The 16,276-nt window shown below is 37.5% G+C and overlaps 3 protein-coding genes across 3 annotated transcripts; 2 read left to right on the top strand and 1 right to left on the bottom strand.

The window, feature by feature from the left end:
• Window positions 1–1,678: 1,678 nt before the first annotated feature.
• Window positions 1,679–2,718, top strand: LOC141843748 (putative CCR4-associated factor 1 homolog 11). The gene is given in 2 exon segments (XM_074731781.1): window positions 1,679–2,439; window positions 2,441–2,718. Coding segments are annotated over 2 exon segments (858 nt in total). The 5' UTR covers window positions 1,679–1,741; the 3' UTR covers window positions 2,601–2,718.
• Window positions 2,719–5,459: 2,741 nt separating this feature from the next.
• Window positions 5,460–6,222, bottom strand: LOC141844610 (dof zinc finger protein DOF1.2-like). The gene has a single exon (XM_074732653.1). It carries the CDS (start codon window positions 6,193–6,195, stop codon window positions 5,509–5,511), a length of 687 nt encoding a protein of 228 aa, XP_074588754.1. The 5' UTR covers window positions 6,196–6,222; the 3' UTR covers window positions 5,460–5,508.
• A 1,931-nt stretch (window positions 6,223–8,153) lies between these two features.
• On the top strand, window positions 8,154–12,504 carry LOC141844340 (VAMP-like protein YKT61). Its single transcript, XM_074732379.1, has 6 exons — window positions 8,154–8,405; window positions 9,131–9,228; window positions 9,553–9,657; window positions 11,475–11,540; window positions 11,901–11,987; window positions 12,278–12,504. The coding sequence occupies exons 1-6, from the start codon at window positions 8,192–8,194 to the stop codon at window positions 12,326–12,328; spliced, it is 621 nt and encodes a 206-aa protein (XP_074588480.1). The 5' UTR covers window positions 8,154–8,191; the 3' UTR covers window positions 12,329–12,504.
• The last annotated feature ends 3,772 nt before the right edge of the window (window positions 12,505–16,276 follow it).

Raw genomic sequence — 16,276 nt, 5'->3', positions numbered from 1 at the left:
AAGATATGGTATGGTAGATTTACTATAGCAATCACGAGTTCTCATATATAATCGATAAATTCCATCGTTATCGGTGGGCAAGCCACTAGTGGCAAGTAGCTCTGGGAGATAAGGAGATGAGAAGATAAGGGAGAGAGGAGAGGAGAGGAGAGGAGCAATGGAGTCGAGGAGAAGAGGGACAGAAATTGTTGGCAACAAATTAAGGGTGGATGGCGATAAAGATTTACAGGTGAACAACATGCATCATATATATATAATCTTCCTTTTAGTGTCATTACTTGTCCTATTTAATTTATAAATAAAGACATATATATGCTCACAAACTCTAATAGACTATTAGGTCTCGGATCTACAAATCCCATGTGGGCCGGATCTACTAGAGGGATCCTATCCCCTAGTATCAATAAAAGGATTGACAATGATAGTAAATTAAGAAGAGACTTAAGGGATAACTAGGTAATTAGAGAAGGGGATAGATAATTAAGAGGTGAGAGATATATACCAAAGAGGAGAGGTGGTCGGTGACGATACTCGATCTAAAATTTTCCTTATTCGGTACACAAACAACAAAATCTTCAATCTTTCCTATATATATTTATCCTTTATAATCAGTAATGACACGTTTTTTCCTCCTTCTATATGAGACTATTTTTTCAGCGCCTGGTCACGTTGACCAGCTTGATTAGCAAGGGCCACAGATAATATTCAACTAGGATTAGCGATTCCCCTCATACTTGTGGGGCCGGGGTGGGGGGGCCGCTAGGTTGGCGGTTCCAACCTTTTGCAGTAGGATTAGCGATTTGACGTGCCTGTGACGTTGACTTTTCAATTCCCCCCTCCTATGGAAGTGGGCTTGACTTGCCCGCAAGAAGGAAGGCGAGAGGAAGCACGAGAGTAGCTGTTACGTCGAAGGATTAATTATTAATCATGTAGCAAGCCATCGCGGACTTGGCGCACGACCAAGACTGGCCGCTGATAGATAGATAGATAGATCCGGTCAACCCCGCCATAATCTAGAGTTTTAGTCCACATGGCGGCAACCCCCTCGTGGAGTAGATTAGTGTAGTAGCCGCCAGCTCATTAATCATGTTTGACGCCCACTTTTTTAGGTCGTGCCACACTTGTTCATGACCAAGTAAGGGGCATCTCTCCATTTTCAATTCTCATATATATATTTATAGTTATTTATTACAGGAATATCAAGTCCCTGATAAAGTTTTCAGCAGTCAAATTAAGAATTAATCCCAATAAATTGCTACATTTATTTATAAGGAAAAAAACCGACACCTCGATCTCTCACTCACTTATTACGAGAACACGCTTTCCACGTTCGTGCCGACTCCTCGTCTCCGCGCTTGGCTGTTCCATCAAAACACAGTACAGGTAAAAATACTCAACTTTCATCGTAGGGTTCCCGAACCCGCCTGTCTTCTGCCGTTTCCTGTCCTATAAGTCACATCTGATCTTGACCAGGGGATTCTACGCGCCCCCCGGTCGCACAGAATAGTTGACTTCGTTTCTACGTCGCCGAACCGGGTTCATTGATCGACGGCTAGGATGCCATATCAGATCCATCAACCAACGTCCGTTTTATTCTCCCCCTTTCTGCGAAGCAACCCGTCGCCTTTCTTTCTCCTCCCTATAAAAAGTTCGAAGCTCTCTCCTCCTCCCCATCAGCGAAAGTCGAACCGAACCGGTGGATTGAGCCGCTTGTCGCAGCGATCTCGAAGGAAGATCGAAGATGCCATCGCTGGAATTGCATAAATCGGCGGCCGACGGCGGCGAACCGGTCCAGATCCAGATCCGGTCCGTTTGGGCCGACAACCTCGACGCCGAATTCGACCTGATCCGTGAAGCCGTCGAGCGCTTCCCCTTCGCCGCCATGGACACCGAATTCCCCGGCGTGATCCACCGCCCCCGGAAGCACCCTGCTGCCCTCACCGCCAACGAGCGCTACGCGGTCCTCAAGGCCAACGTCGACGCGCTCCACCTCATCCAGGTCGGCCTCACCCTCTCCGACTCCGCCGGCAACCTCCCCGACCTCGGCGGCGGCGGCGGCGGCGCGACCCGCTATCTCTGGGAGTTCAACTTCCGCGATTTCGACCCCCTCCGCGACCTCCACGCGCCAGAGTCGATCAAGCTCCTCGAGACCAACGGTATCGACTTCGAGAAGAACCGAGCGCGGGGGATCGACTCCCGCCGCTTCGCCGAGCTCCTGATGTCGTCGGGTCTGGTGTGCAACGATTCCGCCGTGGCGTGGGTGACCTTCCACAGCGCCTACGACTTCGGATACCTGATCAGGATCCTCACCCGGCGGAAGCTGCCGAGGAATCTCCGGGAGTTCATGGGGCTGGTCAGGGTCTTCTTCGGGGACAAGGTGTTCGACATGAAGCACATGATGAGGCACTGCGACAGCTTGTACGGAGGGCTGGATCGGGTGGCGAGCACTCCGGGTGGGCCGGGCGGTGGGGCGGTGCCACCAGGCCGGGTCCGACAGTTTGCTAACTTGGCAGGCGTTCCGGCGGATGAAGGAGCTCTTCTTCGTGGAGGACGACGGCGAGAAGCATGCCGGAATCCTCTTCGGCCTAGAAGCTTACTGATATTAAATACTGTGATTCATAAAATATTCATAATTCGTTATATTCTTGAGAATTTTGTGCATACAATACTACAACCTAATGAATTATTATCAATAAAATATTGAATCTTTGATGGTAATTAATTTGATCCTGAGCTTTACTTGATCTCGGACATAGAGGCTTTTTTAGCTGATGAACAGTAAGAGGATTTTCAGCCCACAGCCCATCTTCGGGTCGACCCATGCTCTCGGCTAGCTAAGGCATAGTTTACGAAAGATCGAACTTCTGAGTATGTATAAGTTTTATTTCGAATTTATAATATATATACCAAGTACTTATCACTAATGTGCTTGATATATAAACAAAATGTTACTACATTTGTGCATTCAAATTGAAGTATCATATTTGGTATATATCAATCATGACTAAATAGAATTGGCATAAAAATTACTATATAAGAATATAATTTGAAGGAAACCCTAAGTTGATGAGCCAACTTATTTGTTATGAGCTAACCATTCTTCCCATTTATCTAATATAATGAAACAACAATTTTTTTTTATAAATAAATTTAGAACACAACTTATACACATCTAAAAATCTATTTTCAGAATATTCGTTCCATTTAAGATTCACGAAAGTATAAGATATAAATAGACAACAATTGGATTAATTAGGTGTTTCTTTAAAATTCAATTAAGGGGCATTTTCTTTGCATTCTTAGAGGATTCTTACGAAATTTTTTAGAATCTATTTAAAAATTTAAATATTCCTATCTATAATATATGTTATATTTTGTGGGGGAAGAAATGGAAATTCTAGATAAAAAAAGAAAGAAAGAAAAAAAAATTGTAATTTCAAGTTTGGTTAGAATTTTTCACAAATTGTATTAATTTTATTTTCAAGAACTCATCTAAGTTCAATTGTGATGTATAATTGAGCCACAATTTTCGATTATTGACTTACTTTTCTACTCAATATTTATTAGTCAACATGAAGGTGTAAATTGTGTGTTAAGGCACTATATATATTAACCCTTATATTTTATCAACACGGTATCCCAAGTAGTCTAATTATCAAAGTGCATTATTTTGTAAATAAATGAATAATTGACTTCCTCAAAATGAAGGAGGTAAACGAGAGCCCTTTAAATTTGTTTATTAAAATCTCATCAAATTCAAGATTTTTATCAAATTCAACAACATATTAATTGTCCTTATAAATTAAGTTAAACTTTTATCTAATATATGAAACTTATATATAAATTTTAGTATATTATAAATAATTTAAAACTATAAAAAATTATAATTATAACAATTTGAATAAAAAATAAAAAAATTATAATTAAATTTCATATAATTTATTAAATATTTTTATTTATAAATATTAACTAATTAAATTTATTAGTATTTAAACTTATGAATTTTATATATATATATATATATATATATATATATATATATATATATATATGCATTTTACCAAATTGAACACCTTTATTTTCTTAAAGGGCGCATGTAATTTTTTAAATTTTTTAAAAGGCGCATCTAATTCCCAGAATACCCTTATTATCTATTTAAATTTTAAATCCTAAATTAAAATAAAAAAATAGTTTTTTTTTAAATTGAAATTGACTAAATCAAAAATAAAAAATAAAAATTTAATTATTTCATCAAGAAAAAGTTTCATATAAAACTATTTGTGATCCTAAAAAATTTAATTTAAAAAAAAACTTACATCATTAAATTAATAATGATCTACTAAATTTATCCATATTTTTACTTTTAATTTTGAAACTTTAAAAAATTTTAAAAATCTAAACGAATGTTAATAAAAAGTTAAATAATAAAATTCATCATGATCTTCTAATTTTATTTCCTTTTACTTATTTTCTTGTAGTTAGATATTAAATAATAAAAAATAAATATTAAAAAATTATCAAAATTTCCAAAATAAAAAATAAATATAAAAAATTATCATGAATTTAATAACATAAATTTTCAAAAAAAATTAAACCTTTTAATGTCATTGATGGCCTTTATATACTTGTTTTTAATAAAATAATTAAGTTTTTTTTTATATTCAATTTGATTTGATTTAAATAAGAAAAATTAATTTTATTTTAATTTTAAAATTGAAATAGATGGAAAAGATATTTTGAAATAAAAAAATTGATTGCACGGGAAAATGGCCGTTTAAAAAACCCCTACTTAAAACTATCAAATTTCACACAACCCAAGAAACAACTACACTAATCCATCCAATTAGTTTATTCCTAACCCAAGCCGGCCACACCACTCCCATGTTGTTGTGATTCCCGAGCCATTTGTTTATTATTGCCTTGGATCATGGACCTTCTTTAATTCCTCTCCCTAATCCCCAATCACCCTCGTGCATCATAAAATTATTTTTCCTAAAAACTATTTAATTAGTTACTTTAAGAGAAGATTTATAGCTTAAGTAAATTGACTTAGAAGCCAGAGCATTTTTTTACTCTGAATTAATTTATGCATTTGGTATGATATGACTATATGAGATTATGAATTGGTTAGCAAAAGTTTGTAGAAAAAATAATATCAAAATTTTATGATTAATAAATAAATAAATAAAATAAATCATCCTTCTCACAAATGTCGCAATCTAGAGTTATGGTTGATGTAATTAAAGCATATACTTACTCTTCGATCCACTCCATGTCGATTTCATCGTGAGCTATGTGTTCTAGTTAGTTTCATTTCACTATCATCGCCATAAAGGAGGAAGTACAAGTATTGAGTGAATGAACCAACTTGATAATAATATTTCTTTTTCACTAGTTTATTATTCACTTATTTGTATTTGAGAAAATATATTAAGTCTCTATATTTCCCCACTTTTTAAGGAAATAAATGTGTATAAATATATTTGAAAATTACATGAAATTGTGAAGCTAGTATTTATAAAAGGCTTCCAACGAGCTCCAATCATCGCTGTTCAATAGAAAATCCGGATGATGGATTAATTCGAATTCCTCCAAAATCGGGCTTATGAATTCGACGTCGAAATTGGGCTCCAACTGGGCCTGGCCCAGCATTCCACCGTCACAGTCGGTCGGCGGCTGAGCGATTTGTGCGCCGCCGAGTTGGTGGTTTCTGGAACTCGACTCGCTCGACGTGGCCACCGCCGGAGCTACGGGATCCAGATCGGGAGGGCGCTGGTTGGTGTACTTGGCGTAGAGAGCCTCCAGGTCGATGTCGCCGCTGGAGGCGGAGGCCGAGGCGGAGTCGGAGTCGAAGGCGACGTCGTTCAGCAGCAGATCGGGGCGACGAGAGGGGATGGTAGGAGGAGATACGGTAGAGGAGGAGGAAGACGACGAAGAAGAAGATTTTGTACGGCGGTTCTTGCGGCATCCGCCGCCGACAGGGACGTTGCGGAGGGAGCCGCCCTTGGTCCAGTAGCGGCGGCAGGACTTGCAGAAGTAGCGGGGCTGGGCGAGGCTGTAGTTGTTGTAGTAGCAGAACTTGGTGTTGGGCGAATCGCAGCGGGGGCAGTTGGGGGCGCCCTCCTTCCACGGCCGGTCCGCGATCGGCCTGGAGGGGTAGGGGAGGAGGTCGACGTCGTCGGCATGAGGGAACATGGGCGGCGGATCGACGCCGGAACCGAAAGGAGGGGGAAAAAAAAATAAAGAAAAGAGGAAAGTGAGGTCACCGGAGGGGGTGGAAAGGGGGTGGGTGTGGAGCTATTTATAGGAGGTTACGGGATGGGTCGCGGTCACAAGCGTGCCCCTCGCGTGCTACTGTTAAATTTCAATTTTCCGCCAAATTTATCAAAAATGCCCATTTCACGCCCTAAACTTTTTACGATCACGAAATTCTGAATCTACTTTAAAGGGAGGGTAAATTTCAGAGCTGAAACGAAAATTTGTCTTGCAATTAAATGTGTTTCGGTTTTATTTTCTCATTTATTTTAATAACATCATGTTTCAGGTGCCAGCGCAGCAGAACTACAATTTGATTCACATTTTTTTTCTTTTCGGAATTTTGTTTTTGTTTTTAAAAAAAACACACACACACACACACACTCGGTTTAAGTTTCAATTTGTAGTGGCTGACGTGGATGGGTTTGGTGACTCGAGACGGAGGGTGGGTGAGTAGGTAAGTAGTTGGGTGGGTGAGCTTTAGGTTGACATTCGGATAGGGTGAATTAACTCATTCAACACAGGAATTAATTAAACATGTGGTTCTGTTTAGGTTAAAAATAGTCAAAGGAGTTCTATCATTATTGGGCTCGCAATGTGTTATTCGCAATCTTGACTTATTTAACACGATGCATTAATTGTTATGGAGTTGTTAGAGTTCCAAGTTAAATCGATTTTATTTAATTAAAATTATAAATCACTATGTTTTTTTTTTTGGTTCAATGGCACAATCGCACGCCTCCTCTCCGATATGTGCTCCTGATTCAATGAACTAGCTAGCCTTCTCCCTCTCTTTTCTAAGTTAGTGTGAATCTGATGGACTAGTCAGTCGCTGTTTGCCCTAATTAAATTAGGAATGAAATGAGAATTTGTTATCATGATTTGGAATGCGTTTCGGCTTGTTGTTGTTTTTCTTTAAAATCTGATTTTCGATTCATTTAATGAATTTGTATTTTGATCGTAGCATGTGACGATGCTTCACTGTGCTCTCTTCTAATCTACGAAGGTGGCCCCAACTATTACAATCGATTTGATACTCGGATGATAAAATAATAACACATAGAGAGTTACTCTCCAAGGACATAATTGAATTGATACTCACATGTTAGACTTGTCACACAGAGCAAGGTTCGAATCCTCTATGGATTTATTCCCTTATAAAATAAGTTCCTCCCATCTAAGAGGTTGTTCAGTATCGTAATTTATCCCTTTTCACAGATCTTGGGACGGAGTGTGGAGGAGTGGCTAAGGTGAATCTTATCACTTTTTAATCACACATAGGGGAGTTGTGAGAGATGCCCCTACGAGCATAGCACATCGGTAGTCTGTTCAGTGTCGACTGAGAAGGTCATAGTTTAATCTTCTGCGGGAGGATGCATTGATGTCAAATTTGATGGGAAATCTATGTTTAACAATCTTTGTTGAAGTATCCACGTGCGAAAAAGATTGAGAGTTTGTTAACTCTTCTGCAAAATACACCGTAGCTGGGGATCGAATCGTGAGTGCCTGGGTGACCACTAAATCAAGAATGTTACTACCGTGGCACCATGTCCCGGGGACGACACCTTCAACATTAACAAGGACACGTGGAGTTGAGAGAGAAGGCAGATTTCAAGAATGACTGTGTGTATTATTTAGATTGTTTTCATATTAAGAAATCAATCTAGATTGATTTCTTAATATGAAAACAATCTGTAGAAATTGAAGTTATTGTTTTAATTTGATTTTTATGTTATTTGAATTGGTGGGAGAGTTGGCGGAATCCAGCCTGTTCAACGCCTTTCGAACTGCGCTGCCATCTTTAATTGTTCGATTCCAAGCGCGTGAGGGAGGGAGTTTGAGATCGAACGGAGCGGAATCCCGTCTCTCGATCTCTTCGCCTTGCGTCCGCCCCACGCGTTTCCTCTTCCTCGCATCGGGACAGGGGGGCGCTGCGATGAGGGTTACGGCGCTCGTGATCCTCAACTCATCCGCCTCGTCGTCGTCATCTTCGTCCGAGGCGGCGGATCCGGTGGTGCTGGCTAACGCCACCGACGTCAGTCGCTTCGGCTACTTCCAGAGATTCGCCGCCCGTGAGTTCATCCTCTTCGTCGCGCGCACCGTCGCCAAGCGGACGCCGCCCGACCAACGCCAGTCGGTGCAGCATGAAGGTGTTCCCTCGATTCCCTACATATTCGAGTCTTAATGTTTATTGTGTCGCCACAGTATGAATCTCGACATCATTTTCCGGTTGGATTACCCTAAACCTCGAGGGATTAAATCGTTCCGCTTATTGCGAATTTTTTGTGCACTTGTTGAGATTTCTTGGTTTAAGGTTTTATCTGCTATGATCATCAATCTTGTGGAACAAACTACCTTAGTTTTAGTTTCGTTAGGCAAACTACAGAAATTAAAATGGAATACAGAATTTAAAATACAATAAACTACAAAATTGGAAAAATATAAGCGGTGCAGAGCAGCGCTGACACCGGAATTCCAACAAAGGCAGCTTCATCAATGACGAACACAGTTTCCTTAAATTAAAACGTTAGAAGGAATCACAGGATGCTAGAGGGGAACAGATAAGAGGCTGTGGATTGCTGTTGGATGGATGATTTCAGCCTGTATTTATAGGCTTAAAATCTAGGCGACTACTAACTCTAATTAACGACTGCAGTTAATCCAGTAAATGGCCAATCTTCTTATCTTAATTTTTTATTATTCTACTTTGAGCCATTCTTAATCCATTTCCATTCACATTTCTAACAAAAAATTTCGTAAATGAAGTATTTATCCTTCTCAAACTACCTTAGTTTATAATCACTAGTCTGTTCGGCAGTGTTCTCTTTTTTGTCATTGGGCTAATCTAATCTAAAAACAATTTTCTTCTGTATAGAATACAAGGTGCATTCTTACAACAGAAATGATCTTTGCGCTTTGGCTTTCACGGATGATCATTACCCTGTGCGAAGTGCCTTTTCCCTCCTAAACCAGGTATTGGTTCATAATGTTTGCTTCCATATTGGTCAATTGTAACCGTAATTCCTGTAACATTGTAATTGTTTTGTGATTTTTGACATCGAGTTACTGTGTTAGTATCGGATAATTTATCTGTGTGCACCTTTACCTCAGGCAAATGATTGTACGTGGCATTGTGCTATTCTTGTGAACCAAGATAAATGGTGTTCTATGACATGCTAATTTTAAATTTGTTCTGAATAGTAGTCGTGGCTTATTTAGCCCTCATTGATTGTTCTATTTGATCATTTTGATGTGCCTTTGCTAATGATAGGTTACTTCATACTTTTCGTGTAATAGATATTGGATGAATATCAAAAGGCTTTTGGTGAATCTTGGAGAGATGTAAAGGTTGATGCTACTCAACCCTGGTTATATCTGACCGAAGCATTGATAAAATTTCAGGTTTGTTCCTTTCTAATTACTATCAGGAAAATAATGGCATGGAAAATTATTATACTGATCATTACTTGGTGCTCATTCCTCTAATTCTGAAAAATATAATTTAAGCCTCAGTCCTTCCTCAACAAGTCACTGGCTCATTTGATTATTGGAAAATAGTCATTATAGTCTCTTAAACAAGATCAAAATAAGAGGTAACTATCTTATCTGTGATCCTTTAGCTGATGTGGCATCTGCAGAGATTATCCATTGGCTGTGTTAATCAGCATTGACATTGAGGGATTGCTAAGTTGTTTATTTGATTTTTTGTGTATTAATATTCCAAAATCCAAGGTGTACTCGGTACTTGTCAAGCGAGATCCTCTTATAAGTTAGTAACTGATGTAAATGTTGCATAAGGATATATGTTCCGGTTGAGAAGTGCGTCTGGACACGTCACCAGACCTCGCTCGCCGTGGAAGTGGAGCAGGGGGAAGGGAGGAGAGCGATGCGAGCTCCAAGGGCTTCAGGACCACCACGCCGAGGAAGGAGATAGGACCAGCCACCTGGAGGCCCTGAAACATCACGGAGAAAGAGGTCATCCTGGCGCCGGGGAGTCCCCGGACGGCCACTCCGACGCTCAAGTCAGCCCACGGATATAGGAAGAAGATGAACAGTAATGAAAAATACTGTAATGAAAACACTATCATAAAGGGAGATGCCCAGCCCCTAAAAGATAAGGCTGATGAGAGAGAAGGAGCGGAGCTCAGCCGCGAGAGAGAGAGAGCGGAGCTCAGCCGCGAGAGAGAGAGAGAGGAGCTCAGCCGCGAGAGAGAGAGAGAGCGGAGCTCAGCCGCGAGAGAGAGAGAAAAAAGGCCCCCCCTTTGATACCTTCAGAGCCTTCTTATAAACTTAAGAAGATCTGGATGAGATCTGTGCTGTCAAGACCAAGACATTGCCTCGAGAAGAACAGTTTTGAGATATCTCATCCCCATTAATGTTAGTCTGACAAGGGATGGCGTTGGAAGACTTTTCTGACAAGTCATTGTCAAGTTAAGACTTCACATCACATCTAATTATTATTGATGGAGACTCAGAGTGATGTTTGACTATTAGAGAGAGTTTATGACGGGACTGTTGAGCCGAGTGGGCTGAATGTCGAGTGGCCTAAATGGAGAGTGGCCTGAGTGCTGAGCTGCCGAACTGAAGGAGCAGGGCTGAGCTGCCGAGTGGCAGAGCTGAGCTGCCGAACGGGTGGTGACAGGGCTGGGCTGCCGAACTGAATGACAGTACTGCTGAATGGGTCGAGTCTTAGATGGGGGCTATAACACCCACGTGGCCGAATGGGCGATCCGGCAGGCGAAGGCCGAATAGACTGAGTCCTTGGTGAGGGGCTATAACATCCGTAACAATATACTTTATATAACTCAGTAAAACCTAAATGGTGCAAAGTAGATACTCAAGAAGTACCAATATCAAATTCATGGGTATTAAATTATCATCATATATACAACAAAATTTGCATTTGAGAGTATGGGTTCATAATGCGATTTTAAAGTTCAAGGTCGATCCTGAAACTGCAAATTCTGACTTTCATGTCAAAATCAGGAAAAACAAGAAATAGAAACATTAGACTACAGACATTATTCAACTCCTTGACAAACAAAGTTCAGAACAATAGTGATTCGCGTGCAGAATTTTATCGTTGTGGAAGTTCATTGCAATGTTGTTTGTTGGTTAACTTGTAGTTGAATTTTCATACTTAAGTTGTTACTGCTAAAAACATCTACCCCATTTTACGAGTGCTGTTTTTAAAGTCTTTTTCTTTTTTATTTCTTCAGGATCCAGCAGAGGTTGACAAATTGTTTAAAATTCAAAGGGACTTGGACGAAACTAAAATTATCTTGGTAAGTTATTGTCAATGAAAATACTGTGGATTCATAAGAAAGATTTTCTTATTGGTTAGTTGTTGTTAAACTACATTTTCTAATCATTAGAAATGTGACAATTAAGAAATTGTACTTTGGTTCCTTCTGAAAAATCATTAGAAATGCATCAAACGAAGAAGAGAAAGATAAAAAAAGATTTGATTAGCAATAATAAAATAAGATAAAAAAATGATGATATAGTAGGAGATAGAGTCCAATGATATAGAAGGATCTATATCACTAACCTTATCTAGTGAGATAATGTTTGATTGTTATTGTTGCTTTGGTCGCATTTACAAATATATTTTTTTTCTCATTTTGATCCCTTCTGTTTTCCAGCATAAAACTATTGAGAATTTATTAGACAGAGGAGTGAAATTGGATGATTTGGTGGAGAAGAGCTCTGATCTTAGTGCTGCATCACAGGTAATGTGCTCGTCTAGTTGAAGTAGACAATCCGAGCTTCTATAGTACTAGGAAATTCAAAACTTAAGCTAAAAACTGATGGATAAATCTCAGTAGTCTGCTTGTTATCTATCATATATCATTATGGAATTCATTCCACTTGAGGAGAAATATTGTTATGGCATCGATATCTTCAATCCGAATTGACGGTGCATGCTTGTGTTTTGTAGAACCACACACTAGACTCCGTATCTTACTGCTACTATGGATCCTCTGATTGAACTTAGGATCATTTTGTTTATTTGGCACAGATGTTCTACAAGCAGGCCAAGAAAACAAACCAATGCTGTACGATGCTATGAGATGAATGGGTAACTTTATGCTGCTTCAGGCTTCTAATTTGGTTGGAAGGCGAGTTTGCTTATATAGTGGCGTATTGATGTGGTTGTTTAGTCATGTTATTTTCTCTTGGTTACTAGAAAACTCTCAAACATTTTGGAGATATGTGTCGGTGATACTATAATATATAATTGAAAGATTACAGGAAGTACAAACTGAACAAGTTGTCCATAGTTTTGCAGTCACTGTCTTAGGCTCAATTCTAATCTGTCTGGATTCTTGTTCTCTGCAAAACTGTTAGATTGAGGTGAATAAACGATCACTGGTCGATGAATGATATCCGATTCTGAGTAGAATTCATCAAAAAGTGCTTTGTCGGTACACCTTGATGAATGGCACGCCTTGTTCTTTCTATGTGATCTTTTTGTTCTGTTTGTAGAATAGGTTCCAAGAATTTTACTTGAATGTTTTCCTTTGTTATAGCAAGGCAGACACCATCATCTTCTTTCGAAGAGTCATTCTTCTCGGCTTACTGCCTCTTCCTTTTAGAGATTAAAGCTGTCATTTGTATGCTGAAATAGAATGTTTAACACAAGCATCTGGATCTTTAATCTTTGAACAAAAATCTTTCAGATCTAACTTATTTATCCTTCAACCAAACAATTGTTAACTTTGAAAAGAATTATTTATTCAATTCAAGGCTTATCTCTTCCAAGGACTGTCTCTTGTTGTTAGCTAAACCTTATTCTTGTTTTATTAATTTGTAATGTTGAGCCAAGTGTTTATTATTATTATTAGAAGCTGCTTGGTGTGCTGTGTGAACTATGAAATGCTCTGAAATGAAGTTTTTCTATATATATATATAGTTTTATGGTGGTCCTTTTTCTTTGCTTTCCAAATCAGGTACAAATTATGGTGGTCTTTTTTTCTTTTCTTTCCAAGTCAGGTACAGATTGTATGTTGACGTTGACCACTTTTTTTCTTTGGACCAATTTCATCGAGTCAACATCCTTCTAACACAGACTAACTGACTGATGACTAAAAACAGAAGTGTCAAAGAGGAGATCACCGATGTAATTGAAATAAAAGGTGAAAAAAATGCAGAAAAATAATAAAAAGAATATGCCTTTTATTATGGCTCCATTTTAGAAAACAATATCTATCGAATCAACTCTAACTTTAGTTTTGCCTTTTACCTTAGAATTATTTTGACTCAATTTTAATCAAGACTGCTTTTAAAAACAGCTTTATTTTATTTTAGAACTTCAAAATGATGCTATTTTATACAATGCTACAAGAAAGAAAAAAAAAAGACACTTTTTAACTTAATTAATTTATTTTTAAAAAAAATCAATTGAATTAATTGCTTGAACTTTCTAAATCTATATATATGAGATAGTTGTTGGTGAATAACTATTTAGTATTTACGAAAATAAGAATTCCTTTGACCCGACCCGGTTCATTGACCAGCCACGAAATTAAGCTTCAGCGTGGACGAAGTCCTCCGGGGACGCGCTAGCTTAATTATCCCATCCAGTCTGTCTGACTGCCTTGGTCGATCATGCTCCTAAATTTACACGCCAATCTCAATTCTGCTTCGCCATGGAGTTGATTAATGCGTTTCCGGAAATCGAGGCGGCGAGGCAGCTAGTTCAGCTCAGCGGCGGCGACGACGGAGACGACGTCGGCGTGTCAGTAACAGCGCTGAGCAGCAATGGCGTGGGCAGGAGGAAGGAGGAGAATGGCACCGTGGTCGATGAAACCTCGACGGTGAGAGCCGCAGAAGGAACAGAGAAAGAGGAGGAGGAGGAGGAGGAGGAGGAGGGAATCCGGCAGCCGAGGAAAAGGCGGAGGAGGTTACGGTCGTTGGCGGAGATATATAAGGTGACTAAGCCCATGACGACCCGACCGTCGCTGGCGAAAGCGGCAGAGTTTCAGGTCATTAAGGAAGTAATCCATAATCTTGGAGAGGATTAAGCAGGGATTTACTGTTTAATTAGGAGCTGCTGTCAATTGTCATCCTCTCCGGGGAAAAACTCATAATTGTAAATTTGTAATGGAACTCTTTTCAACATTTTACTAAACGGTTTATTGTAGATTTTCATATTATTCGTACCAAGGTTTCAGAATTTTAAAAAATAAGTAGTACGTTCCAATCATGTCTCCTCCTTTACCAATTTTACCAATTGCCAATAGTTTATTAACCGGCACTCCATTGTTATATATGCTCTTCCTATTTTGAAGTAATTCTTCTAAGATTATAAATGAATTTTACTAAAATTTATAAATAATTTTATGATATTTAAAATTTTGATATGGTTTGAATCAGAAGAGTCTTAAGAATTTTTTGATGGTGTTAATGAGTAAGCATGATAAACTTAGACTCTTTAATTAGTGTGACAAATTAGATTAAGATTGTGAAGATTTTAAAAACTTATATATCTCAATTTAGATCAATTTAGATTATGAAATCTAGATTTTAGAGTATGATTGCGCTTAGAAAACTCTCAAAAGTATAATGATCTGATTTGAAATGGTTTTGAGATTTCTAAGGTTTGTCCAAATCTCACCGATGATTTTATAATGTTCAAAATTTAAAAATTTTGACATACTCTGAATTAAGGAATCTTAGGAATCTTTTAATGATGTTGGTAAGTAATTATTACTAAATCCATTAATGAGCTTATGTCAAATTGTCTTAAAGTTGTAAAGATTTTAAAAATCCACATCTCTCAATTTAGACCGTGAAATCTAACTTTGAGTGTATAATTACACTCAGTAGGTTCCTAAGAATATAATAGTCATGGTTTGAAGTAATTTTGAAATTCTTAAAGTCATAATGAGTTTTAATCAAAACTCGTCGATAGTCTTAGGTACCTTTAAAATATTTTAAAATAAGTTCATTATACTTCTTACATTATTCTAAATGTAATTATGCCCTCATACATAAATTTTATAACCTAAATATAGAAAATTATGAGTTTTATAAATTGGCATAGCGAGCTGCGTAACTAATAATCATAAATCTAGTACAGTAAATTTAAAAATCAACTAGTGTACTCAACTATTTATAATAATCAATTGTTGGTGAATGAGCAATCAATTATTAATAAAGAAAGGAGCATAATAAAAATGTGTTATGCATTTTTTAAATTCTAAAACTTTGGTATCTAAAATAGGTAATCTAAGACTAAGGTTGATATTTAAATAATTATTTAATATTAAGATTCAAACTTTGATTTTTTATTTATTCCTTAAATATTTTAAGCTCCACACCCGTGTAGGCAATATTATATACAACATGATAATATGATAAAGATATAATGTAAATTCATTTATTTATAAAGTAAATTAATTTTAAAAGAATGTTAATAACATATTTTACTTAATTTTATATATTTAATTTTGATCACCGCTTATGTATAATATACTATAAGAAATTAATAATTGACTAAAAAGATCCCTAATATTGGTTATTGCCCTAGACCTTTTTTATTCAATTGTTAAGGCCCTTCTTTTTTAAAATAATCTCAAAAATTAAAAATAAAAGAAAAAAACTCTAGAAAAACATTTAAATTGTGTAAAAAATTCTGATAAAAAAAATAATGCACCTCGGGGTTGTGTTAAGATGTTTTCGTCTATCAGTAAATCGAAAAACATAGAACAATTCAATATTATAAATTTTTCAAACTCTCCCTTATAATATATTTTGAATGAAATTGGAATCCAAGTTTATCTAAGAAGTTTATCATATTATAATTGTAAGTAGCTGATGGATAAAAAACTTAGTTTAGAAGTAGCTGATGGATAAAATGACGGAGAGGAGAGAACAAAGTGATAAATTGAATACAACTATTTTTAAAGAAAAGAAAATTTAATACAACTGCTCATAACTTATCACAAATTAAACATAGGAATGAAAAGATTCCTTCAATGAATCAAATTAGAAAATATATAGTGTATCTATTTTT

The sequence above is a fragment of the Curcuma longa genome, chromosome 13 (assembly GCF_044706935.1).
Source record: "Curcuma longa cultivar G26 ecotype Majalengka, Jawa Barat chromosome 13, ITB_CL_G26_1.1, whole genome shotgun sequence".
Taxonomy (NCBI): domain Eukaryota; kingdom Viridiplantae; phylum Streptophyta; class Magnoliopsida; order Zingiberales; family Zingiberaceae; genus Curcuma; species Curcuma longa.
Note: the sequence above shows the minus strand (reverse complement) of the source record. Positions and strands in the feature narration are given on the sequence as shown.